Genomic DNA, 27,917 nt, shown 5'->3' on the forward strand with positions numbered 1-27,917 from the left:
TCAATTCTGAATACATAACGTCAATGCAAGTTTAGCAAGAGATAAATTATTTCAAATTACTACGGTATGCAAAAAAATGAAAAAGTAAGTTAAAAGTATTTAAAGTCATAGGCAAAATAATAAACAGCAAAAGCATCTTACCCATTTTGTTAGAAGGTAAAAATTTACCTTGTTGCGCCGACTCAGTAACTCCACTAACTGATTGCAGATTAGCCTGTACCAAAAGTAAAATAAAAAAACAATTAACTTGTGAATAAAAAATAGAAAGAAAAAACTTGCAGAATGTATCTGTTTGTCTACTTAATTAAAGTTCAGAATAAGCAGACTTTTTTACCTTAACTTCACAAAACCACAGTTGTTTTGACAGTTGAAGTGGATATGGAGAGGTGAGTCTGGATGCAGACTGATTACTTACTGAGTGACTATGTCTCTCCCACACCCTATTACCTCAAAGATTCAGGGTATTGGAGTGTTATAGTCATTCACAATCATGATGACAGATTTTTCTGTGTCCTCATACAACAGTCACCTCTGGGAACTGAACCCAGAACCTCAGTGCTGGCAACTTGAGTATCTGTATACTATAAATATCCTTTTACTTCAGAAAAAGTAAGCTGCTCTCTGGTTGATCGGCTATCATGGAGCCCCAAAAGTTGGCCCAATGTAAACAAACCCCAGCCCCTCCGCTCCTAGTTTGACCCAACGTAAACAAACAAGATGGTGACAAAGTTCTAGGCATGATTTTGGATGAGATAGAAATTTTTTTATATCCACCTTCTGAATAAAGTTCGAATCGAACTTTGATGGATATTTTTGCCGAAAATTAACCTTTGAGTGTGATTATCATTCATTTCTCGACCGATAATACGTATCCCTCTAGGTTGAGTTTGTTTACATTGGGCCAACTTCAGAGCTCCATGATAGGACCAATCAGAGAGCAGCACAGAGATGGCAATACTCTCCCGTACATAGGTTGCTGCTGGAAGCAAACTACCTTTATCACTTGATATTTTTAAATACAAAATACGCCTGGACCACACAAATCGGAAAATTAATAACTTAACATTCCAAGATATAAAATGAATAAAATAAAAGAACCTGCCTGTTGTTTTTCCGCTGCTTCACTTTGTTTGAATCGTTCACGTTGTTCAATTTTCAAAGTTAAGAACAACGTTCGGATAGGGAAGAAAACTGCTTGAGGATACATCCGACCAACCTGACAGCAAGAATGTAAAGAGAATTAATTTTGACATAATATTTCATGGATTGAGCAATGGGTTTACTTCTATCTGAAACATTCCTATGAAGCAATTGTTCAACAACCTGGATCACTGAGTCATCTCACATTGAAAGTTCAAGGTATGGAAAAAGGATTTGCCTGGACTGAATGATTTTCTGACATTTTTAGACACTACATGGTATACGTAGACAGAGATCTTTGCTTTAGAGCTTATAATTCATAATATTCCTTTAAAAATAAAGATTCATCGTGGAAAGCCTGATTTCCAAAATATTCTCTGAACTTCTATTGTAAGAATTTTCACAGAGCCGTAGACTGATCATTGCAATTGATACAGAAACACATTAAGTTTGATGCAAAATGGACATTATAGGTCACAAAGAACAGTGTTTAGACTTTCAAACCTCAATGAGTTGTCTCACTCAAAAGAAATAATAGATATAGGCACAGAAATAGATCTGCGTCTCATTATCAATGCTCATCTCACGGTCTTTGATCCAGGCCGGACGTCAGTGGAGAACTCAATATGGTATTTTCCTTTGGATAATATACTAAACATTTCTAAGAGGTTTGAACATCGATTTAAGGATCATTGGATTGAAGGAGCTCTAAAACTATTTAAAGAAGGGTTGCCACAAAATTCAAAAAATGAATTTCCCTGATTTCCCTGTAACATTTTGGTAAAATTCCCTGATGATTAAAAGTATGCTTGAGTGCTAAAAAAACGTAATTTGAAATATTTTGCAGGCAAAATTTGTTGTTCAAAACGTTAAACCCATTCTAGAGAACAAATATAGGTGACTTGACAATCGTTCCCTGACATTTTTGTCATTTTCCTTGACATTTCCAGGTGTTCCCTGACTGTAGCGACCCTAAAGATACCAAATGAGATTGAGGCTTTGTTACTGAAATAAGATAAAGAACAAACCTGAGTCAACAAATTAAGAACTAAAGTTCCTTCATTGCGAACAAGGCAAGTGAGAAGCTGAGGTATCCAAGGTAACCACTGGACGGGCGGCACTCCGACTGAATATTTATCGACAGCATCCATAAGAGCAAATTTATCATTATCGTAGGTGAGCAGCCACAAAACCTGGTAAAATGAAAGAGTTGTTAGGACTTTGTCTCCCATGGAAAGATATCAAACTCTTGATAGAACCAAGAAGTAATAGTGTAGATCATTGGAAATTTGTAAATCACTGAAAGTAAAATGTCATCATCTTTCCGTTTCGGTTATTCTTGATTTTGACTATGAAAACCATTATGAAAACCTATTTCAGATATGCATTTCCTGTTCAGAAGTTGCGTTCTAATAATGATGGATGTTTCCAAAAGAAATCCTGTTCAGATACAAGCTCTACCTATTCCGTCATTGACCATGATATGATGTTTATTTGAAGTTGCTGTTTTACACTAAGTCATTGTCGGGCGATTGAAATGAATGGTGGCAATGATGGCTAAATGCAAAGAATGTGTACCTTGATTGCAACATTTAAAAATCTCCAATTATGCTCTATTTCCTTCACGGAAAACTAATCGAAATGATTTCTTGTAATTTTATGTGATTTTTTAAAATGTGTGAAGAAAATTCACGGAACATTTCAATGGAAATTTTCGCTCAGTTTTCTGTTAAAAAATAAAACATGAGCAGACGATTACAACTTCGCAGTCTCAAATACCTATTAACTAACTTTAGCTATCAATTTGTAGTAATGGATTGTAGAAACAAAGTGGAAGAGAAACTTCAGTTTGATGAAGTTTGCAGTCGAATTTGATCCCCCACGCTCGAATATTCAACAGCTGTGGGGAAACTGAAACTTTATATCCAGCTACAACTTACAAACCTTCTCTGTTCATCACTTCACCCATGATCATATCTAGAATACTGTTCACCTATTCAATCAATCAAGTTAAAAACTACTGACGTATCTAGCGAAAAAAAACTGAATAATACCTTGGCTAAGTATTTTCGTGATTTAGACTCGTTTTGGTGGCGGCATGCATGCAGAAAACAGGTTATGGCAGCTGCACCAGTCGCCATGTCGGTTGGATTCTGCGTGAACTGAGTTTCCATGTGTTCACCCCACAGCGCCCATGCTTTGACTAGAGTATCATGCATTTGAACGGCAGTTGAGAAGGCTTTGTTGGCCTCTTCCATCCTCCCTGCGTGTTTTCAAGGAAATTTTTAAGTTAGAGAAGTTGAAAAAATTTGAATTATGAAGAAGAAGATAAGAGGGAGAAAGACATTGAAAGGGGTGGTCAAAGTGTGAATCCTCTGTGCATGAACACAATATTAAAAATCGCTACTTGGGTAGGACTATCCACAAGAGATACATTCTGTTTTGGAACGGCAGAACAAATTAGGTTCTTTCGAGGATATATGCCATGCAGATGATAAGGAGGTACGACATTTCTGCATGTTTAAATAAAGGTGAACAAATCAAACAAAGGATGTAAAACAAAAAAGTCTAGAAAGAGTTTCCTAAGCTTTTGACTATTGGTTGTAGTTTTTTTTTTCTTTCTTTTTTGTCTCATGGAGATAAAATGCCAGATATTGGGTGTTGTTAAATCCATTATTCTGCAGAAATTCTGCCAACAATAAAAACCATACACACATACCTGTCTGAGACAAAAGCATCCCTTCCAATGCAAAAAATTCCGCTTTCATTTCTTTTGTAAGGAAGCATAATTTAGTGCATTTAATGACTTCTAGACCCTGAAACAATGAAAAAAGAAATATATAAGAGTCCCACAGAGATAATTAAGTATACATACGACGCAAGATAATACATGGAGTCAAAAATAGTTTAAATGGATTAGAAATAAACTGAAAATAAGAAAAAATTAGAAAACCCCAGTGTTGGTTCAGTAGATACAAATCTGATAAAGGCACTACTAGTTTCAGTTTTTGGTGGGTTAAAAATCAATACATTAGGAGATTGATTCACTGGAAAAAAAGTTGACTAGAACCAACTAAATTAAGAGATAAATAAATTCGAGGCTGACGTATCAGTTGCAAAAAGGTTTCTTTTATGACTTAATTTTTGATTATCAATTTTCGATGAACCGATATTCAATAAAAGTGTTTATAACTTTTTCTGTTTCATATCGATGGTGAAACTCCCAAAACATGTATCCAATTTATGGTGTTATAGAATCTCTGTTCCTATTTCATTTTTCTAAAGGAAAAAAAAAGCCATCATCATTCCTTCAAGTTTCCACAGAATTTTCTTCCTACAGAGGAGAAAAATCACAGCAATTTTTATGAATTGCGATAGAGTGGTTTTCCATTTAAAAAACAAAGTAGGCCAGGAAGTTTGCAACATTGTAATCTGAGATAAACAGTTATAGGAAGTTTAACCATCAATATATTCTTATCTGGCATATCCATTGTAGCATGAAAGAATCCTGGTTTTTGATTGGTTAAAAAGCATGTCATACCTTGACAAATGCTACAGACAAATGAAAGAATTAGATGTATACCTGTATGTATAAAAAAAACATAGAAAATAGAAACTGAAAAAGACAGAAAAACTAAAAAAAAACAAAAAAAAACACATCACTATTTCAAATTACGTCACACAATTATCTCCTACTGGTGTACTTGCAGAGATAAACACAAGACACCTAGTTTAAACATACCTCTTGCAATTCACTTTTCATTTGAAGGTAGCATTTTACATGTTGCTTAATCTTGTGGAAACAATCAACGATTGGAACGGTGGGAATAGTATACAATCTTGACAGTGAGTCCAAACACACACCAGTCAGGTTGTGTTTCCTTGCGATTTTGCCAAAATGAACGATAGCCTAACATGGACACAAATGTAAAAAATAAACATTAGAAAAAAGACAAATAAATGCAAAAAACAGGATTTGAGATTAAAAATATGTTTGAGAAAAAGTTTCAGAATTTATTAGTGATCCAGATCTTTTCAGTAGACAATGAGTAGCTTATTAGTTTTCAAATTCATTTGAAGAAAATTAGATATTAAGGGTAATATTAAAGAAAAAAGAAGAAAAAAACCTGTATTTAGATTGCTGTCCCAACAATGGTGTGAAGCAATTGCTTTGGTATGGAAATAAGCGGAGAGTGGCAGATGGTCGGTTGCCAAAATGGGAATTCTTTTTTTTCCCTTTTTTGTTCAATCTCATTTTAATTTTTCAAAAGAAAACTAACTGGTATTTTCAGAAAGTGCTTTTAGAGAATAATTTCAGAAAAGCGAGGAAAAGTCAAGCAAAATTCCTCCCTCCCCCAAATAAAAAATGAGTGTTCATCTATCTTGAGATAAAATATGGCAGGAAATTTGCACCATCGCAGGCTAAGACCAACAAATCCTATAAATTTAATTTGTCACATCACTGATAATAAATTATCAAACAATACAGCTCTTAAACACTCCAGATGTGCAATTTTTATGTCTTCCTTCAAAGATTCCATACACTTTCAGCTTTGATATTTTATCATCATTAGTTTAAAAATGAAGAGTTGAAATACGAGAAAGCAAAAGTAAAAAAGATGGAGAGTTAATTAACCTAGAAAAATTAAAACTAACCTCAGCCGAAGCATGGACACCAACAATACTGTGAGTGTTTGATGGTTGATCTTGCTGATTAGCAAATGAAGTGCTGATATGTTGATAATGATGCTGACGCCACGTGAAAACATCACTCCAGTGACTTAAATCATCTGCGATAACTGGTAGACGATTGCGCCATGTTTTCACAGTTGCTTTCATATCGTGCAAAGAATTAGTTGAGTTCCGCCCAGATAGAATGCCTTGATGAATCATGGCAGCCTCTTGCAGTTCCATGATCTGGAACAACAAATTGAAAAGGTAAGGGACCGAAAAGGCAAAAGTGATAAAATTTGGACCTAGGGTTCATTTTCATCGAAAAGGTGGTAGTTTAGTTTTGAAAATTCTTGATGAAAAAAAAAAGTTATCTGCCAGAAGAAAAGTACCTTCTCTGCTCCTCTGGTTGAGTAGATTTCGACAAAATCACTCTACATAGATAATCGAATTATTATTCATTTTTTTTTTTTTTTTCATAGAATCGAAAATTTTGTTCAATAGGTATATCTATTTTACACCTCAATTATTTCTGAACCTGAGTTAAATATTGTGAGATCTTATGTTAGCTGGAATTAATTAGATTTATGAGATATCTTTTATGAATTTTAGGAGAATACTAAAGTCGAAATAGTTGAGAGGACACGTAACTACGCATGGTCCTGACTCCTGTTGCACCGCTACATTTTGAATTTCGCGGGCTTTGTAGTACAGACGCTGGTTTCAAAAAAATCCGCAAGAGGGCGGTTGTTGAAAATTTCCCTGCGCGCTGGCGCGCTGGTAGTGATGAATGTTCCTTATGCTTCATACCTCATGCATATTTTTTGCAGTTTTTTGTTTATCAATCAATCGTGAAAAGTGAGGTTAAAGCTTATCGTAATCTAATTTCCAATGTGTTAGAAAGTTCGTGCAATTGATTATTGATCATCAATTACGGTTTATAAATGAATCAATTGTCAGTGAATGCTCGAACTTCGTAATTATTCACGATGACATAGTGATGGTGCTTGGCTATTGCTAACTGGAGGAGACACACTATGCACATGGCCCTGAAGGAGGATGCGGCGATCCATTTTACTGCGAAGAATACTGCGGTACCCCAAAACTTGTATCATCACACTCCTGATTCTCAGCTTCATCATTGGATACATAATTTCTTATTTCAACATCAAAATTCCATTGCAGAGCATAGAAGAAAATCTAGTGATAACAGCATCAATTGTACCAGACGAAGATGAGCGATGTCCGCTTATGTCTAGAATCAGCAACTCATTGAGAGAAGTGACATTGGATGTAACTGAATTTTCAAGATTAGGAACCATTTACAACTTGGAGCCGGGCGGAGCATGGCACCCCAAACACTGTCACTCTCTGCACCATGTTGCAATAATTGTTAGTTACAGGAATCGACCTGATCACCTGAAGACTTTCCTTGTAAACCTTCATCCGTTCCTCCAGCGACAAAACTTGAGCTACCAAATATTTGTGGTGGAGCAAAACCTGCCGCAGAAGTTTAACCGAGCTAAATTGTTTAACGTTGGTTACGTTGAGGCTCAAAAGCTGTCCCAATTTAAATGTGTAATATTCCATGATATTGATTTAATCCCTGAAAATCCCAACAATATTTACGCCTGCACCAAAAAACCGAGACACATGAGTTCTAGTATAGACATTTATGACTACCAAAATCTATATTTTAGATTATTTGGCGGAGCGGTGGCAATACTTCAAGAACAGTTCGAAAAGGTAAATGGGTTTTCGAACTGTTATTTTGGTTGGGGAGGCGAAGATGATGATTTTTACGAGAGGGTGACTAGTTTGTACAGAATATGTAGGTTTGAGGACTACGTTTCCAGGTATAAAATGTTGAACCATAAGAAAGATACCAGGGAGGATGAGATACTGGAGCTTCTTTCGTCCAGTAGCTCAAGAAGAAAGACTGATGGTCTTAATTCTCTTAATTACTCGCTCTTGTCCTTTGATTTATTTGATTCATATACGAGAATTTGGGTAAATTTATAATTCACACTTACGAATTCATAGTGATCTTAAATAGATTTGAATGATTTTGCCTCAAAAGAATGTATGATTCTTAAGAGAATTTTCCGTCCGCAGATAACCCCAAAGAGACCTTTAACTTTGTTTGATATCATTACCTTTGAGGTCAAGAATATTCACTTATTTTCTGTGTAAATTAAACTTTTTCAGAAAACCGATTATAGAGTTAGATGACTTACTTTCTTATTATTCTTTCCGCACAAGGGCCATTTCTGGCAGCCTGCCCGCCTGTAATGGCCATTGTACGCAAAGAATAATAAGAAAGTAAGTCATCTAACTGTATAATCGGTTTTCAAAAAAAGTCTAATTTAAACGGAAAATAAGTGTTCATAGTGCCGAAAAAGTGTCAAAAATTGTGCAGTATGCTACAACATACAAGAATATTCAGTAATTCACCTCTGCATGCATCATTTAAAAATTAACTAAGGTGGTTTCAACCAAGTGGTAGATACTAATCGTGTCCCTATTTCCCCCTAGTTACATTTTGTCTACTGACTTTCTTAAAATCAGGTCAGTAATGGAATCTGAGGGACCATCTCAGGGTTCTCATGGTCGATAAATGCCAGTGTTCACTTCACTGGTGGATAATATGATCGAAACCAGAGCTAGTAAAGTGAAGAATGAAAGTTGGCCAAAGTCAATGAGAATTACTACTTTAAACCTACTTAAGCTTCGAAAAGTAGTGATCGAGGTACTACTAAGAGCATTGCCTCAATTGTTTCTTTTTTCCTATTGTTAGTCATTATTTGATGCTGAACATTGAAGAGTTTACTTAAATGTCTGCTGCTGCATGTGAGCTACCTTTTCCTGATTAACTGCTGTAGAGAATGGAAAATTGGAAAGTGTAGAAAGGAAGGGTAGCGAGTTGTTACTCATGTGAAAAGAGGGGTGGGTGTGTTTCATTCGGAGTGATCACTGGAGAATCAGTAGAAATTCTCAAGTGGTGAAATTAAGACTCCGTAATCAGGCATTGTTTGTATAAGTGACTGTGATAGTAACTTGCTTATCGTTTCCTATTGCTTAGAATAAGATTTTTACTACTTAAAAGGTTTTTTAGGGTAGAGTGGCGTAGCGATAATCATGGACCATTTATATTTTCCTATTGGAAGCTTTGGTGAAGGATTGATTATTACATTGTCCGTTGCAAACACCCTGATAATCGATCCATTTTAATAGTTTTGAATGGCAGATCCATCAATTCATCACAAACCACAATGCGCTTTAATGGAATACAACACACTTCGGGATGAAATCAAAGATTACTAATTTCAGGCATACAAAGTTTTTCTCTTTTTTTTTGCAACTCATTTCTTCAAAATAGAACCAAGCATGACTCTTCACTAAATGGCAACACAGAAATTTGAGGAACACAAAAGGCACCCTTTACTTCCTTGATCGCACCTAAGTCTCATGATAACCCCTTTTATTACGTAAGACTGACAACAGTTCTAACTAAAGAAATGGCGAATCATCTCCTAAACCCCTGAAATAACTGTTTGTATGTTACTCTTAGAAAAACATGTGGTTTCATTCTTAGTGGTTCAATTGAACCATAATTTGTATTATTTTTATTGTTCAACTTATATTGTTGAATAAACTTGTTAAATGTTACTTGTTTTGACAATTCATTTCCTGTATTCCAGGCTCGCGTAGGAACTAAAACTTAGAACAAACTCAAAGCATCTTGGCTTTTATTGTTCAAAAGTTTCAACCTAATAAATGTATTCTAAACCCCTAACATTCAACTTCTTTGAGGGTTATTATATCAGAGTTTTTGGTTAATATATTATCTAAGAGCATCAAATCATGAGAAGTCTCTCTTCATGGAATGAATATATCAACGTTTACGGTTGAAAAATAGGGATAAAATACATACATTTTACCCTTTCATAACTACACGGAATAGTTATAATATATAGTCCGGAAATAGTACTGATTTTTTAAGGGCGGTCCGAAAGTACTGAAAAAGTGCAGAAAATCCGCTGGAAGGTCCAGAATTTTCTTCATTTTTGTCGCAACTCGAGCAAGAAATTCAAATTTTCGAAATTTTTCGAATTTTGCCAATTGGAAATATTTCTTGGGAATGTACTGAAAAAGTACTGTTAAAGTACGGATTTTTGGCGAGCCTGTTTTAGTAGACACCTTGTACATAGAAAACGATTCATATAGCAGAAAGTTCAGAAATCAACTCCTACACAAGATATTGACAAGTATTTTTAACACAGATCAAATGAAAGTTGAATTATACAAATTAAGTCAGTACCTAATACTTTTGCTGATAAAGCAGTGCTAACTGTAAAAACTGTCATCTTGTTCCTGAGTTGATTTCCAGACATTTCATTGTGTGATTCATTTTCCACTTTCAATTTTGCAGAAAAGCATGGTGCATACTGCTTTCATTCATGCCTCATCTAGAGGCCAGTTGTGCATGGGTGGTATTGATTCTATGACAACAATTTGGTTTGGGAAAATTTTGAACAATTCACCAGGACCCATGTAGAATCAGTTTAGTTCGTTCAATAAAAAATTCAAAAAAGCGATGAGATAATGATTGGAAAATTACCTGCTGAGCTGCTTGCAAGAGAGGAAGATGGATGTGCGAAACAATGTGAGGCAATTGTCGCCACTCTCGCATGCACAAACCACTGGCTAATTTGACGTATCGTTCGACAACAGACATGTCTAGTTGATCCGAGTGACAAATGGCTAAAAACCCTCGGTACAGATTCACCTGAAACATGAGGAAATGTTTGAGTGAGAGGCATTCAAAAGAATTGTTTACTTTTTAGAAATTATGATGGATTTAACCAAAATTAACTTAATTACATCAGATGTTGCCTGATTTTTTCTGATGTATTATTCTTGAAACAGAAAACTTGGTAATAGTGCAGGTGATTCAGAATTTTGTGAGAATAAAATGATGGGGAAATCCACAGGAAGTTTAGCATTGAGAAGTTTAGTTTTCTGTCTAAAAAATAAGACATGAAAGAAAATAAGGCAAAAAGAAATGCAGGTAGGCTAATTCCAGTTAATGCTGTACGATTGGATCCCGTTTAGCAGAGGAAAACCAAGGTGATTACAGTGTTTTTTAAAATTGTGCAACTTCTTCTTTTCTTTAAAAATACTTAATACATGTACAGTAATGAACTTTACACAATCATTTCCCTTTGGGATTAAAAATTTTTGAAAAACATTTGAACAAGTCCACGATTTTAAAGATCTCAAGTTTACTTCATTGCTAAACTGTGACTATTAGACACTTTAATTGTTTTTACCTTCCACATGAGTTCTTTGGGACAACTCATATCAACGTGAGACAAGGCCTCCTCCATTAAACTCCAGTTGGGAACTCGCCATGCACTTTCGAGAACAAGGAATGGATTTACATTTCCTTTGGTTTTAGCAAATTCCAATAAATTGTCCCACTGGTTGAGTTCTTTTGTGCATCTATCAAAAAGAGAACAGAATAAAAACATGATAAAAACTTGCAAATCAGTATAATATTACCGACTTAGACTAATTTATTTCTTCCTTCTTTTTTTCATTAGCTTCATTCCAATCATTCTGCTATTTCAATTCTTGCTTTCACTTTTACTTTCAATGCTTGAAAGATGATAGCAAATCAATGGTGAAACTGCAGAAATGCGCATCTCCATTTGCGGAGACGCAGACTTCTTGACTTACTTTATACTTTACATTGAAAATTTCCATAGGTAATTCCTTCAAACATTCTGTGATTTTTCTTCTGTACACAAAGAATATAGTAAAAGTTTCAAGCCAGGATTGTTGCTTTCGCCATTTTTCAAAAAATAAAATAGGAGCAGAGATTTTGAAACACTGCAACCGGGATACACATTTTTGTAGTTTCACCATCGATATCCTCTGTTACGCTTTAGAGGTTCATTAACTTATTTACATTGGCTATGTTATGTTTAGATATGTAGTTAAACTATGAGTAGTTAAAAAATAAATCAAGCATAAGTCTTCAGCATTATTAAAGAAGGGCAATAAGACCAAGTTTAACAAAACTTACCAAGTTACATAAAGTTTGAGCTGTGAAAAAGAGGTTTGAAATTTTATTTCTAGATAAGACACAATATTTAACGACTATTTTTCATGTTCAAAACAAACTTTCTCGACTTTGAATTTTTTACAGGAGAGACTCAAGGACTAGCTGAATTCAAAACTACTCCCAACTCATTTTTTCTTCAAAGGGCCTTAGTATATTTCTGTTAAACTCGGATCAACACAATTATTTTGGATTAGGGTTGTTTCAAACATCCTGCATAAATAGGAACATTAGAACCTTATAAATGATAAAAAAAAAATTGAACAAACCTGATCCATTGTCTCTCCCAGAGTCTCCTTTCACTCATTGGAGCTGGATCACTGGATAGTTCTTGACGACTTTTAGATATGATTGTTTCATACATCGTGAGGGCTTGTTCGAAGAAACCTTGCTGTTCATATGCAAGTGCCATGCTTGTTTCAGGATGTTTTGCATGTTTCTGAAGTAAACCAGCCCACATATCTTCTTCACGCAGGCGGGAATACATTTCTGCTAGGTTATCGATGAGATCCTAAAACAAAAAAAGCGATGTTATCGAGTAGGTCAGAGTTTTAGGCTGAGTTCAACTCCCTCGAGGAGATGGTGGCGAACTGTTTCATTTTCAAGGGTTCTACATACCAGGGATTTATTCATTCAGAGATTTATTCTCACCATGGCAAATCATTCAAAGATAAGACAGATGCTAAACGGACGATTGAAGAAATATACACTGAAGCTTCCATTTCCCGAAAATGTTTCTAGAACATATGGGTATAAGTACTTGAATAGGTCATCAAGTTTCTATACGTAAACTAAATTACAAATATTTATAGAACACAATATTAAAAAACTCCAACATCTCGTCTTTCAACCCGTGCGTTCACCGCGATTTGGTCGGTGTTTATCGCCTTGCCAGGCATTATGCGGAGCTGTTTGGATAATTGCTCACTAGATGGAGCAAGTTTACTTGTCGCCACGTCCGCTTGCCCAAGTCTCGGGCTGGTTTTCACAACCTCTCGAGCTTGGTAGCAGAAAATTCAGGAGGCTGCACTGCACTGAGGATTGGCCCAACAAGGCCGAAACGCGTCTGTAGTTGCCTTCCTGAATGGACGTAACTAGTGTTGCTCCAAACAGCATATCTCTTTGAGGGAAAATTGTGCTTGTGTGTGAGCTTTTTCCCTCTCTAATGAGATTTCAGCTTTAAGCTGAATTTTTTACGCACGTTGGCTAAAAAACTCCAACATCTCGTCTTTCGACCCGTGCGTTCACCGCAATTTGGTTGGCACAATATTTATGGTGGCAATAACAATTTATAACAAACCTGCTGAGGTGAGTTGTCAGGCTCAAAATCATAGCAGTCAACTGTTTCCCATTTCTTTTTAGCTCCATCGACTAGCTGCTGATCAATAACCGCCTGTTCTAACTGAAGAGTGACTCGATGCCACAAATTGTGCGATTTTCCAAGGTAAGTCATCATAACCCTGCAATTGAGATTCATGATTAAGTTGAGAAATTAAAAGCTTAATTACACAGATATCAAAACTTTGTGAGAAAATTGTTGAGAATAAGGGAAATCTCAAAATGTTTAAGATAGCCAGAGATACATTTACTCTTATTATGTATTACTGTCATGGAGTAGAATAAAACAAACGATAGAAATACTTTGTTACTGACAATGGGTTACTGTATGTGTACTTATACACTTTAACACTGCGCTATACTCATTATTGAGAATATTTAACATTATGTTTTTACTTTAGTTTTCATATCAAATGGAACAAATCGCAATTAAAATATATCTGAAAATATCACCATAAGAAAAGAAAATCTCTAGTTCTCCAAATATTTTGTATTTTATCAGAAAAACTTTGGCAAAGTCCAAAAGTTTACACAAAAATTCCCCTTAGAACAGAAAGTGTGCAAAAGAGATGTAAAATGGTAATTGGTGCAAATCCATTAAATATCAACGGCTGCTGACTTAGGTAAGGCACTATTACTACATTCATCACAATCAGATAAAAATAACGTCTTAAGTACAAAAAAGGTATTGCAGCAATTTTTTTTTCCATTCCCATTTTTAAACCAATGCGAGGAGGATATAATCTATTACTCACGGTTTCAAAGAAATCTGAGGATTGCAATGAGCTAAGGACTCATAAAATGTGCAGATGGCGCTAGGGTGAGAGTCTCTCTGAACTACATGAATACCACTTCCAATGAAAGCTACAATTTCTCCTCCAAGAATCTGCAGGAAAAAAAATAAGTTTAACAATAAAGGTTATGCGCCCTCTTTTGCTGAGAGGAAAATTTTGGAAAATATTAGACTTTTCAAGTAAGTCTGAGACTAAACACCTGAAAACTTTAGAAAATTGTCTTCTTCGATCATTTTCAATTTTGCTGCTAATTGCTGATAAAATGAATCTTTTACTTCTTGATTAAGAGGTTTTTAGAACAAAGGCCCCTAGTGGGCAACATATTAACCTGGTACCTATTGGGAACTTGCCCCAAAAGAAATTGTGGCGGAAAGTTGGAGTTAATAATTTGTAATTTTTTTCTTGATTCTTTTAAAATATGTCTTCACAGTTACCAAGTATTTGAAATTTTGAGTAACCAATTAAATAAGACAAAGAACACGCGTGCATCAAATACATTTGCAAACTTTTCTCTTAGAAATCGAACTCATTGCACGAGATTGAAGTTAAGTGACTACTTACTGATTGCTGCCGCTCGGAAAGAATGCCCCACAGCCGAGGGAACATATCGAGCCAAATGGATTCAGCTAAAGTTGTGTCCATATGTCCAAGTTGGGCGACGGCTCCGAGAATGTTCACCGTTTTTGTTTCTCTGACAGTCTCAAGGAATTTTGCTTGGAAGCCGATGAGTTTCTGTAAATTAGCCTCGCGAGTGAGACCTGCCACTCCCACTCCAGGCTCTTGTTTCACAACCACTGTATCAGCATCATTTCCGATCAACTCCAAGTCTCCAAGGTCCTCCTGAAAGCGTAAGATCATAAAGGTGAGTTGTAAAAGTTTAAAAACAGAGATTTTACAGAATAACACTTTAGAATACAATAGGCTACCGGTTGTGTCAATTTTTTTTCAAAATAGCCTGAAATAAATTTTTCCTGGACGAACATTCCAGAGAACAATGTTGGAGCTGTTCTTCTTTGGATTACAGCTCGTTTTTTTTTCTCACGTGTTAAAAAGAGACGGAAAAGAAAAGTAGGTCAGGTCAGGTATTATTTATTTTACATAATGCAACAATGAATTTTTTTAACAATATTTATAAGATTCTAGGCTAAAATTGCAATAAAATTTCGTTAGTAAGACTTGATAAGACATCACCAACATCAGAGAGATGTGAAACAGTGAAACAAAAAATTTGGCTGAGTTCTTAAGCATTGTTCGGAGGAGGATTGATAGAATATTCTCATCCTCCTTTCTTATAAAATTTTAGTTTTGCTTCTCATTTTCATCCAGACATGAAGATTACACAAGTTTCAAACTATTTTAGTATTAGATTTTTTGGGTTTGAAACGATTATACAACAGTAAATTTTCAAAGTTTGTCTTAGAAAAAATGTTTAAACTCACGATGGAAGTTTCCGACATAGATGAGTCTGGCATTTCTTCTTTTGGGCAAGCGAAGACAACAAAATTATCTCTATCATTCGGTTCTGCCAGATTTATGACGGATGTGACACAAGGCAATAAACTGGTAGTTTCTCCCGCCAATTGTAATTGTGTGGCTGTAAAGAGAAAAAAGAACTTTATTTAAGTACAACGAAAAAAGCATATCAAGAATTTGCCTACTACAGAGATTACTACAAGAAAAAATGCTATGGACACACACACACACTTACTTACTAACGTCCACTACTTCTGTTTGAATGTAGCGCAGTAATGGTAAAGTCCGGTGATACTTGCCTGGTTGTCACAGAATTTGGAAAATGAAATTCCCAGACAAATGGTGATTCCTGAACAATTGAGGGTGTGCCAAATAGTTAAAAAGACTAATTTGAAATACTTTTCACGCAAAATGTTTGAAACGACAAACTCATTCTAAAAAGTGAATAAAGGAGACTTAACAATTACTTCCATCATTTCTCCTGATATTTCTGCGATTTCCTTGACTTTTCGAAATTCCCTGACATTTTCCTGTATTCCCTGATTGTAGTGACCCTGTACTTGATGACTTACTTTGGGAGGCTGTGACCATTATCAATTCGATACATTGCTTCAACCAGTAGTGGTGGCCCATTGGTTCCCAGTTCTGAGCTGCTACGATGTAGAGAAGTCTATCCAACAGTCTACGGCGCATTGACCGATCGAGGACATCAAAGAATTTGGCACGTAATGCAGGGACCATGCACCGCAGCCCTGATAGGAACGCAGGTTCTAATTTGATTGTCAGCTCACTAGATTTTAAAACTTCATCTCTGAAAGCAAAAAATCCACAGCTTGCTACAAATGACAGCACAAACTCAGGAGAGAATCTTTATAAAATTGTCAACTCCCCACTTTTGGACTCCTGTGAGAGAAGGAAGGAAAATGAATATTTCTACCGTTTGAATAAATGCACTGATGCAAAAACAGATAAGCGAGCATTTTCAACTGTTGGAAACAAGCTACATGAGTTTTCATATTTTGCATCATTCACTTAAAAAAAACACACATTCACAAAAATTCACATAAAACGTATCACTTTATCAGGAGAGGTTAAGGAGACTAACCATATTTTGGGTCATTTTCTGGTTAAAACCAGGGGAAATTTTGACAGAGAGATGATGACTTTGCCACTATGTTTTACTTCTTGCATAAATCAGTTTTCTCTTATATAATGAGGGAAAACTCATTTTGACATTTTCAAATAGTTGAGATATGCTAGTAGGTGCTACGGTGCAAACTTTATGAAAATAAGGCTTTTTCCTACCTGAAGAGAATTTTCTTATTGATTCATTAAATAATGCAGGATGGCGACATCATTGTCTCTTATCTAAAAACTCATGCATCCAAATTATTATTTTACATAATGGCCAAACTTTCTTTAACTATACTGGTAGCACCCTAGAAATGGAAATAAACTGGATGTTCTACACTTCAGGTGTTGCAATTTTAACTGGTATGATATTGTTTTTTAAATAAATTCATAATAGAGAGTGCATTTACTGGAAACACGAACAGAAGAGGGGGGAAAATTGCAGAAGATACCATTGGCATACCTGTAAATATTATTGACTAGCTCTAAAAATTGTGTATTGAGGTCAGGGAATTTCTTCTCAACAAATTGCATTAGTTTTATGAGTAGCATTGATTTTTCTCTCAATGTCGGTGAACCTTGGACATTGGGGCCGTTCATCCAATCTTCAATAATCTGTAATTAAAATAAAACAAAACAACATATATATTTTATGAATGAGAGAAAAGTGAACTAATTAAAAGGCGTTTATCCTCAAATTGCATGTTTTTGTATGGTCCGCTGACTTGTGAAATGACTTAGAAATGATTTGTAAAAATCTTCATTATTTAAAATTGATGGTTTTGGGGCAAATATTTATTTTATTGTCTTTATTTAAATGCTAAAACAATGAACAGAATTTGATGGAAGGAGGGACAGTCAGAACATTGGGAATACTTGTTTTGTCACAGGATTTTTGCCGATTTCCCTTGGTTTGTTTTTATTTCTATTTCTTCATTATAATGTGGATGCAATGGCCTCGTTTGCAAGTTGCTTTTGTGTATATTCTATTTTCTTGTAATTGGGATCCTTCTTGAGAGAATTTTAAAAAATAAATGAGTAGAGTATACATACAAATTGGAGAGGGTTATGTGGGAGGTAGGTATACACCAAACATTCAATTAAAAAAAAAAAAAAAAAATGGTAAATTATAGACTGATTCTTACCTTCAGAATGGTTCTCATGATTTTAATATCACTAGTTTTTTCAATCAGCCCTATGATTATGGTAAAAAGAAAAGTCTTCCGCGTTTCACCACTCATTCCACCGACACGATTCTTCACGAGGTCCAGGCATAATATCAGCAACTCATTAGTTCCTAAAAAAATAACACACAGTTCCAGTTTATGAAAAAAGTGTAATAGTCATTAAGTGTGCAGTTATTAAGTCCCTTTATAAGTCCAGTGCGTAAGCTCATTAACGTTCGAGCAGATCTTGGCGATTGTCAGACCTCAAAATTGACCACAAAATGGGTGACCGGAGTAAAACGAAAAATTTAGGCATTGATTACTCTATCCGATTAAATTTGATTTGATCCCCAAGTGAAGGTAGAAGGAATGGTATAAGTGTTATACCCACAAAGAACCACTTAACAGTGTTAGAAGAATGATCAGTGTTTTTCTCAATTTACTAAAGCAAAGAGTGCATGCTTTTATTTAAGGAAAGTTAAAAAAGTGCTAAGACCTTGCATTTTTTTTTCTTAAAAATCAAAAACAAAAAAAGATTTTTTTACCAATTCTGATGAGTTGAGGGTTTTCATTAGGAGTTTCTGCACTGGTGTGTGAAATGAGCGAAGCCAGATGTTCACGAGCTAAACGCTGAAGCACGCGCACAAACTGACCAACCAGCCTATCAACATAGCTTGGGTTACTGCTGCATGCTGCTTTCAAAGCCATTACAGTCCTGAACAAAGTGTTTGTGTTTCCACTTTTTTCATAATTCGCTAACCCTTCGTATATAACCTGAAAATATACATAACAAAACAATAATCACACAAGCTGTACTCTGAATTTTTTCCGGAGAATGAAGTCCCTTTTCATAGATCCGGTCACAGTTATGAAGCAACAAAACTTTCTCCCCCATCCACAACAATGAAGAGGACTTTACCTCTTTTCTGCTGACTTAAAGATTTTAACCCACAGTTGAAAAGTTTATGGGGCAAAACGTGTGATGCAATGATTCCAACATCCAAATAGGTAAAATTGCATATCTACAAAATGAAGGGGAATCTCTTTTCCGCTCGCTCAGAGACTTTAACACAGGAGTAGAAAAGTTGAATGGGGCGAAACGTGTGATACATCCAAGTAGACGAAATTACGTATCCACGAAATGAAGGAGAATCTCTTTTCGGCTGACGCAGAGACTTTAACGCAGGAATAGGAAAGTTTACTAGAGCGAAATGTGTGATACATCCACATAGGTAAAATTGCGTATCCACAGAATGAAGGAGAATCTCTTTTTGGCTGACTCAGAGACTAAGAGAAGAAAAGTTGATGGAGAGAAACGTGTGATAGACATGTCTAAAATAGTGCTCCACTATAGAGCCGTGGAAAATATAATAATTCGTTTGAGTAAAAAAATAATTCCTTCAAAAACTTACTTTGCTGACACAAGAGTACAGACACTCCAACTCTTCATGTTTTGAGGCAACCTGTGATGTGGCAGGTTCAGTGGGGAATAACGCCATTAGCCGACTTAGCAATCCATGCACAAGCCTTACGACCTTTTGACAAGAAAAAATTTGAAAGAAAAATTAAATCATTGATAGACCTAAGGGCACATCAAGATATTCTTACCAAAAGAAATAATCAAGATTTTTGTAGCACTTGAATGGGTCAGTTGCGCTAGTCGCAAAATCATGTTTTGATGGTTTAACGTGGAAGATCAGCAAATATTAATAAGATCTGTCCAAACGCTAAATTTCTAAATCCAATATTGACGAAAATATTGCACAGTAAAAAATACAGCATATGACATCATCCACCGTGGTGACCATGGTTTACCTACCTCGCTTTTATCATCTTTTACATTGATTAACACTGCAAATGTGTATATTACAGATTGATGAAACCAAGGTAGAAGAAACCATGGCACACACTACCACAGTAGATGACATCATACACTGTGTGCTTCTATTAGCAATATCTTTGGTAATATTGGACATAAACACTTGGCATTTAAACAGATCCGCTTACTTTGTAAGTTTTAACTATCAAAACTTGATTCTGTGACTAGCGCAACTGACCTCGCAACTATGATTATTAAACAATCTTATTGTGAAACACAGATTTATCAAATGGTATTTTTGAACAGCTTTAAAAAATTTTACTAATGCAAAATATGCACGTTTTCTGAGCATAATAATTTGAGAATTATTGTCTAATTACCTTGGTATTTGAGCAAGCAATGCAAGAGGAAATGTTGGGCAATGATTTGCAAGTTGCTAAAATTTGTTCTTTCCTCATGACGGTTATCAGGAATGTAAACAATTCCAACGCGGTGCAGACATTGGCCAAATTGGCATTCTGAGACTCTACTGTTGCAAAAACCTTATCCAACCAAGCTAGACGTAAATCAAGATTCTGTTGGGGCCAAACGTCTGGTTTCAAAGCCATTCTGATGAGAGCGATACATCGACGGGAGAGCAACTCTCCTTGTGACGGTATTGCGCTTGTTCCAGCAGAATTCTCATTTAACTGAAAAACAAAAATGGGTTGTGAGATGAATATAGGATGGAAAAACTAAGGACAACATCACTAAGTTGCAATTTTCCTATGACTTAACATTGATATGAGATTGGAAAAAGAGCAAGGGCATAATCTGAAAACAAGTGGCCATTCAGACGAGACTAGAGAGGTTAAAGGCAGCCACTTTCCTTAAAATCTTCATCATTCTTTTAAAGATTACCCTAAACTGATAGAAATGTAGGGTTTTGAATAGATCACTAGAGAAGTATTCTAATTGTTTTCTCTTTGAATGTTTTCATGTATAAAACGATTAACTCAACAAGAAGTTTGGAAATTAACTCTTGAACCAGACTAAATGAGTATTTTTAACACAGGCCGAACAGAAGTCAGATTATAAAAAAGACATAATTTGTATTTCAGCCATTCAACCAATGTTAATTGTAACCACTTACAAGTATATCTTGTTTAGAAGTTGATTTCTAGGCTTCTTGTGAGACTCGTTTCCCTTAGGAAATTTTGAATAGAAGACATGTTGAACAGTGCTTAAATTTATACCTTGTCTATAGGTCCATTACAGAGAAAAGAGAGACACAGAGAGGAGACGCACACTTGATAGACTATCTACATACCTGACAAGCTAAGCGAGCCAAGAAATTTAAAACAGCATTGGCATGTGTTTTCTCGATGGGTTTCAGAACATCCAGATCTTCTTGTGAGGAGCCAGAGGCTGCAAATGGTGTTGGAGTTGACACACCTGTTGCTATCCTCTTGGCAGGAGGTCCTGCGTCATCAACGGAAGGTCTCTTTCTGATGCCAGCTGCAATATTGGCCTGGAGGAGAGAGGGTAGGATTAGAGTTGACTGTATAAAATTCTATAAAAACTAAAAAGCTTCAAGAAGATTCAGAATGGAGAAAGTTGAAAAAAAATTAACAATTACACTATTAGCCAGCACTACAGGCACTACATCACAGAAGGCCGACCATGACAGAGGAAGTTTTGATTCGGTCTTTTCTTATTAAAATCAAACACATGTATTTGCAGAGATTTCCTTGCTTGTAGTAAATTACTATTTTTTTTGCAATAGAGCCTAAATCTCACGATTTGTTTGGAAATTTGAGAAAAATCAAAACTTCTCCTGAGAGGGCAGCAAGATTGGAGACAAAAAGCACTTACATCGGTTGGTTCATTTTCATCCTTGATTCTTTGAAGTTCCCACTTGATGATTACTTCAGCAAGTTCGACTGCTAATTTTCGGTGTTCAATTGTGGCTGACTGCGTAAACCCAAGCCTTTGAATTGATGTGATCATGCTTTGCACTAAATGATGGCGGACTGGATAGTAAACCTATTCCATCAAACATATTGAGCATTACATTCAACATTTACATTCAACACTACATTAAAAAAATGGAAAAAAATGACAGTAGAGGGGTGACTATCAAAGATGTAAAGGTTGCCCAATTGTAATTTTGAATATTTTTGATTGACTTTTGAATGAATAAAATATACGAAACTGCAAACATAGAATCAATTAGATACTAGCCGTTCAAAATGCACTTTACGCATCCTCCATCGGTAACTAAAGGGTTCCTGCCTTGGACCTTTATCAATTGTTAGGAGGGGATATTCTCTTTAGCTTATTCGCCGCTTTCAGAAAATGTTTGAGTTCTAGAATGTTCCTGAAAAAACTGCCTCTTAATTGCCGGGTGATAACTCTTGAAAATCTGAGAAAATTCTAGAGAGTCGCAAGAGAATTCTAGAAAGTTGCGAGAGGATTCTAGAAAGTTGTAGAGAGGATGCAAAGAGAGACTTCTTGACCAGTTGCTGCATACTGTCATACCTACAGAGAGTGAAAGAGGGGAAAAACAGAGATTGAAGTAGAAACAGAACCACAGCTGAAGAATGGTCAGAGTTGAAACGCTGTTAGAGAGAGAATCGCATGAGAGGGCTCCCCATACAACGTGCAAGGAAGGGAAATTTTTGGGTCCACAAGTTTGCATTAAAGCTTTAAATGTAGGGTACATATAGAATTAAATTTTGCACAACTAGAAATTGTTTTTAAATGGTGATAATGATATTATTATTTTCATCCATTGATCTATGATACCGAATTCAAACATTTTTGATGAAACATTAATTGATAAATGAATTGTTTGTAGAAAACACTTCAAACCATACCTTATAGTGACGGACAACAATGCTGCAAATATGGTAGAGCTGTTGCATGGAGTGACCCTCTTCAACGATAATTTTTTTAGTGGAGTGGGCTAGAGTGGCATAACCATCATTCATTTTTGTGGGCAAGGCAGGCGTCAGAATATCGAGAGCTTGCCTAACAACTCCCCGAATTTCCATTGAATACGCCTTTAGTAAGCTACGGAACACTGAAATAAAACAAACAGCAAGAAATTGTTAAATGAAAGAAGACTTGACCTCCATGAGAATAAGGCGATTTCACATGTTCATTGTTCCTTAGGGCGACTTTCACAGGTTCCAAAAATATACATCGAATTTAAAACAAAAAAATTAAGGCTACTTTAAATTTTCAAATTTTTCATTTCAATAGCTGTGCTAGTTATGATGATTAGTGAACTCCTGTTGTTAGAAAGAGCGTAATGAAAATTACTTTGACAATATATACATTAAACCACGTTGGACACCAGTAGACTGGCCTTTACCTTGTGAAACTATTCGCTTAAAAACATTGAATTTTGTGATGATGAAAGCAATGAGCAGATGTCCATGGTAGCGAGTTGCAGGATCCATACAGTTCCGATTGAGAAGCGATGGCCAGGCGTAAGTCATGAGGCGTTGCAACTGTTCTCGGTTATTTTTATTGCAGGGAATATGGTGAGGAGCCTGCTCCACTAGCAGACACGCAAGTTGCAGCACGAGAGTTCTTACGCAATCTGCCCTTTTTGATGACTCTTTGATGTCGATGACCTACAAAAAGGAGAAATACACATTACAAGATTAAATTACATTTAGATTTAGTTACGGCAAAGAAGAGAGCCTAGTCAATCCAAAAAAGAAATACATATAAAAAAGAGGACGGTGAAAATGTGTAGGAGAAAATTCACCAGAATCAGAATAACCAGGGAGCTGGAAGCCTTTAGGAAAAAAATTCCACAGCTTCTCTAAGCTTTCTGGACCAAAATTACCAAGATTCTTGACTTCATACACTAGAAATCTATCAAAATGCCTGAGAAAATGAAAAACTTCTCCCTGATTTACAATAGAGACAATTGATAGATTTATCCGATTGGAAATTTTATCAGGTGTGGATAAAAGATATTTTTCAATTAAATCATTCACACTTTCCTTTATGAAATTTGATTGCAACCAACTTTACAAAAAAAAACAACTGACACGAGTTGAAAATAGATAACCGTTTGTTGGTAGCTTTTTGGTCAACAATTGCAACAGCTTAGTTGGAACAAGTCAAATAAAATGGTAGGTACTGTTGCCAACTGGATACATAAAACCTTTCATAAGAGAGAACTGCACTGCGTTTAAGGAGGTTAGTATTGTCAATCCTATTCAATTGCATAAATCGGCTTTCAGATAATTTTAATGAAAATGATACTTTGCAGGATCCATGTCATGCTGAAAGGCAGTTTTTAGGGTGAAAAATTTGCCTTAAAAATGCACTTAATATATTTAGATTTTGCTCTTATTGCTACTTCGTGTACATTGTAACTTACATCATTGATGAAAACAGAAACAATATTATGGCCGTCGGAGCCAAGGATGAGTTGATCGCCTTTCCCACACTCGAAGCAAACAGAAAAACAAGGAATGATGATGAACTGTAAAATCTTGGCCACTAGTTCCTCACAGACGTTGGGAGTTTGATACAATTCGACGAATTTAAAGAAAGCTGAACGCTTCCATTCCACAGTGTAATCCTGAGCAACGGCTGTTTCCAAGAAATTATGTAGCTTCTGAAAAAAGAGAAGAAAATTGACAATAGAGAATAAAATTATTTTGTAAGTATAACAGCCTATCATCACTTAACAGATAAAAAAAAAAAACAAAAGTCGAATGAAGTGATGAAAAACTTAGCTGACACGAAAGAGTGCACTCAAACTAAACGTAGCTATGAAAGATCTCAAAAGAAATGTGTACTGTATTTTCAAATCTATTTTTTGGAGATTCTTAATTTTTTACATACATATTGCCTTCAAATGTTCAATATGACCTCAAAGAAAAAATGTAATTGAAATATTTTGAAATAAATTGACTACTAACAAATGTGAGATTTTAGATGAGGAGGAAAATACATGCTACTGACAGATTTAAAACTCCGTTGCTTCAAACATTTAGTTTGTTCCATTATAAACATCATTACAACTTAAAAAAGTGATTTAAATTGATGATTCTACTTACTTGAAAGCTTGGTAGGAACCTTCCGATGACAGCCCGTAAAAGTTGAAACAATAAGTCGATTTTTGTTGGATGATGACTGAAGAAATGTAGCAAAATATCAACAAGAAGCTGCGGTTCTTTCCAATGAGCGCACGAAACAGTTTCAATTTTCCTGTGCCGTTCCTGAAAAATTGAAAACAAAAAGAAATTAATAAAATGTAAATGTCTCAAGCAATGTCAATTGGAAAAAGGTTCATGGTATCAAAAATGTACAATATTTATGTTGAGTTTGAGATACTGGAATTCACATGATCGAAACCAGATTGCCAAAAAAGTACAGAAACAAACCTGTTTTACTTGGAAAATTGTGATGAGAAGGACAACTTAAATACTTTCATCATTATGTTTGCCTTTACTTCATTTACGAGTGTTTCAAAACAAAAGTGATCTAATAAAAAAAATCCATTAATTTCTGTATAGTATACTTTTACAGCAGGAAATTGAGAGGAAAAAATTGGAAAATGAGGAAAGAGTAGAAAAGAGTTGTAAAGCCTGTTTGAAAACAACAATTAATTAAACTTACAAAGTGGATTGTATTACATACCTGGTACTGATTATCACACCAAATTTCTGTCAATGAGTCAACTAGAGTGAATTGAGAAGATAACCACTGATCATCAAATTTGATCAACCAAGCAACAATGCGGACGCCTTGGAATCGTAACTCTTCTTTTTCTTCTACAAAAATTACGAAGAGAAGAGCTGATTATTTGTCTTGAATGGAGTACACATGTGATGATAATTTAGACAATCTTTGAGCAGGAGTGCTATACATACTAAAGGCCTAGATACACGCAGCGATTATCGCTGCGAGTGAAAGGCGAAAGCCAATGGAGAGCCATGATTTTGATATATTGACGTGGATGGATCGAAATCAAGGTTCTCCATTGGCTTCCGTCTTTCACTCGCGACGATTGATCGCCGTGTGTATCTAGACCTTTACAGTGAGATAATTATCTCACAGTTTCAAAAGAAGTATTTTTTCGAAGAAACATTTTGGAACCAAATACTAAACAAACAGCAAATCCCACATTTCAAATTCAAAAGATTTTTATCTAACCTGATATATTTTTATCTTTATTTTATCTGATGTTTTCATGTGAAATGCCTACAGTACCTGAGAAATGGTCACTTTAAATATCATTATTTAGCATTTTATTCATTAAGATTTCCTCCAGGAAAAAAGAGGCTTAGGTTTTCACAAAATGACTTTTACTCTTAAGAAAAATGTGAGAAATCTTGACTGGAATTACGAAGTTCTTGCCAACCACATGAGTATACCTGAACCAACATTCCTAAAGCAAACTCATTATACCTGTCTAGGAGGATACCTTATCCAACCTAAAAATTATTTTGAAAACTGTTAAAATTAAGAGAGAAAAGATCCTAGACCATACCTTCCGTTAAATTGGACTGATAATCGACGGGAGCTTTCACCATCTGGATCAATTTTTGTACACCTTCATCGCTTTGCAGTACATCCCTAAAGGGTTTACCCGACTTGTGTTTCGTAATGAAAGCTAAATATTTGGACCAGCAGGATTCCTAAGGGAAACACAAGAATACAATGAAAATAGACTTTCATAGTTTCATAATAAAGGCTAAAGCTTGATCCAAGTTTCTCTTATGGGATGCCTGTAAGTGTGAGAGAGACAGTTCAAGGTGGCGAGAGATATCTGCAATTGCTGAGAGGGGTCACTTGTTATTGGTCGCATCAAGGTCATTTTGCTTAACTCTGCTTCTTTCTGGGACCAAGCTACAGAGTTTCAGAAATTACTTTTCGGATCTTTTTTACTGTCAAAAGGAAGAAGAATGTCATGGCTAGGACTTAGGACTCTTCGGTTTTAACAGAAATTCCTTCAATTTTCATAGAAGCTCAAGAACTCACGTCAAGCTGTACAAACTCTAATGATGTGACCCTCAAGATCAAAACACAGCAATGACGCCTCTGCGAGGAGAAATTCCTTACTTTGCAGAGCTGCAGATAAACCTTAAAATAATTCTCCGGTATTAAACTATCAAAAGAGCAAACAATTAGAGCACCAATGCTGGAAGTACAACAACAAGAAATAGTGCATCCTTGAAAAATTTTCTTGATGCTGCATTCAAGCTTTGACAACATGAACAAAAAAATCAATTTTCGTACAATTTTCTTGATTTTCACTACAAATTTGAAAGCGCAAAGATGACAAGGCAGGCCAAATGAAACTCGCAACTTACCTTAACATTCTTATCTTGTAGGACCAAGTCAACGGTTTCTTTCGGGTACCTCAGGAGGAATTTGAAAAGCGGTTCTCTGAAAGGAGAACTGGGACCAATATTGAGTGACTTTTCACTCTGCAGAATGAGTTGTGTCAGAGGTTCAATAAACCTGACACTGGCAGCAGGAGCCTCATGGAAAATGTTGATTATGATGGCTATTATTTCTTCCATATTCCCGTTTTTCGTGCCACCTATAAAGGATGAAACATAAAAACATAAAGAGATATGATGAGATTCCTTACGGTCGTAGAAGAAATTTTCATCGGTAATTGTGAAAAAATTATGATGCTTATCTAGGGAGGTACTTTGATGCTGAAATGAAAATATGGTTGTTCATCCATTTATTCGACAAACATTAATATAACACTGAAAGAATTCTTAATTAAAATCTCGCAATTAAAGCTTGCGTGATGTTAATGTGACGTGTACGATAACTGCCTGTGTCTATGTACAAAAAGTTGCGAATAAATAAAAAATAAATAAATAAGCTTGCAATTTACAGTGCTATACACTCATTACTCATCTTGTCATTCACTCCACTTTTCTAAACTGGGTCGTAGCCTGACATTTGCTTGTGGTCAGCCGATGAAAGAAAATTTAGAAGTTAGAACTTCAAAGATGACGGCTTTAATGCAAGAGGAAAACTCACCCTGTTGTTGTTGTTGGACTAAGTTGTTGAACAACTTATGCAAATGTTCCAGCAATTGTTCGCAGAATTTTTCATTGAAACTGTGTGGAAATAGTTGGACCAGATAAGAGAGTCTCCTTGCGCCACTGACATGCAAACTTCGAACATCACTCAAAGTTGTGAGAAGTGGCCGCAAAGCATCACGAATCTACATGGGAAGAAAAAAATAGTGCACAAAAAAATAAGTCAACAAATGCTGT

General features: G+C 35.6%; 2 protein-coding genes across 3 annotated transcripts in view; one reads left to right on the top strand and one right to left on the bottom strand.

The window, feature by feature from the left end:
* Nipped-A (Transcription-associated protein Nipped-A) overlaps positions 1–27,917 on the bottom strand; it is a 61,593-nt gene that overhangs the window by 12,536 nt on the left and 21,140 nt on the right. The window contains exons 25-54 of one of the 2 annotated variants that reach the window (XM_072300240.1): positions 27,679–27,865; positions 26,988–27,220; positions 26,165–26,312; positions 25,312–25,445; positions 24,729–24,890; positions 24,044–24,283; positions 23,018–23,282; positions 22,518–22,723; positions 21,514–21,684; positions 20,969–21,169; positions 20,040–20,348; positions 19,253–19,375; positions 18,386–18,614; positions 17,820–17,971; positions 17,138–17,289; positions 16,116–16,354; positions 15,510–15,664; positions 14,632–14,910; positions 14,032–14,162; positions 13,239–13,398; positions 12,208–12,449; positions 11,145–11,316; positions 10,433–10,600; positions 5,797–6,057; positions 4,883–5,050; positions 3,860–3,956; positions 3,195–3,403; positions 2,169–2,333; positions 1,099–1,216; positions 276–299 (exon numbers count right to left, since the gene is read on the bottom strand). In XM_072300240.1, the coding sequence (XP_072156341.1) occupies positions 276–299; positions 1,099–1,216; positions 2,169–2,333; positions 3,195–3,403; positions 3,860–3,956; positions 4,883–5,050; positions 5,797–6,057; positions 10,433–10,600; positions 11,145–11,316; positions 12,208–12,449; positions 13,239–13,398; positions 14,032–14,162; positions 14,632–14,910; positions 15,510–15,664; positions 16,116–16,354; positions 17,138–17,289; positions 17,820–17,971; positions 18,386–18,614; positions 19,253–19,375; positions 20,040–20,348; positions 20,969–21,169; positions 21,514–21,684; positions 22,518–22,723; positions 23,018–23,282; positions 24,044–24,283; positions 24,729–24,890; positions 25,312–25,445; positions 26,165–26,312; positions 26,988–27,220; positions 27,679–27,865 (5,500 nt within the window). Of the gene's footprint in view, positions 1–275; positions 300–1,036; positions 1,217–2,168; positions 2,334–3,194; positions 3,404–3,859; positions 3,957–4,882; positions 5,051–5,796; positions 6,058–10,432; positions 10,601–11,144; positions 11,317–12,207; positions 12,450–13,238; positions 13,399–14,031; positions 14,163–14,631; positions 14,911–15,509; positions 15,665–16,115; positions 16,355–17,137; positions 17,290–17,819; positions 17,972–18,385; positions 18,615–19,252; positions 19,376–20,039; positions 20,349–20,968; positions 21,170–21,513; positions 21,685–22,517; positions 22,724–23,017; positions 23,283–24,043; positions 24,284–24,728; positions 24,891–25,311; positions 25,446–26,164; positions 26,313–26,987; positions 27,221–27,678; positions 27,866–27,917 lie in introns of those variants that run through there. The other variant, XM_019048232.2, reaches the window with a different exon arrangement.
* Positions 6,581–9,480, top strand: LOC109034864 (beta-1,4-N-acetylgalactosaminyltransferase bre-4). Its single transcript, XM_019048236.2, has one exon. It carries the CDS (start codon positions 6,871–6,873, stop codon positions 7,831–7,833), a length of 963 nt encoding a protein of 320 aa, XP_018903781.1. The 5' UTR covers positions 6,581–6,870; the 3' UTR covers positions 7,834–9,480.

This window comes from Bemisia tabaci, chromosome 5 (genome assembly GCF_918797505.1).
Source record: "Bemisia tabaci chromosome 5, PGI_BMITA_v3".
NCBI classification, from domain to species: domain Eukaryota; kingdom Metazoa; phylum Arthropoda; class Insecta; order Hemiptera; family Aleyrodidae; genus Bemisia; species Bemisia tabaci.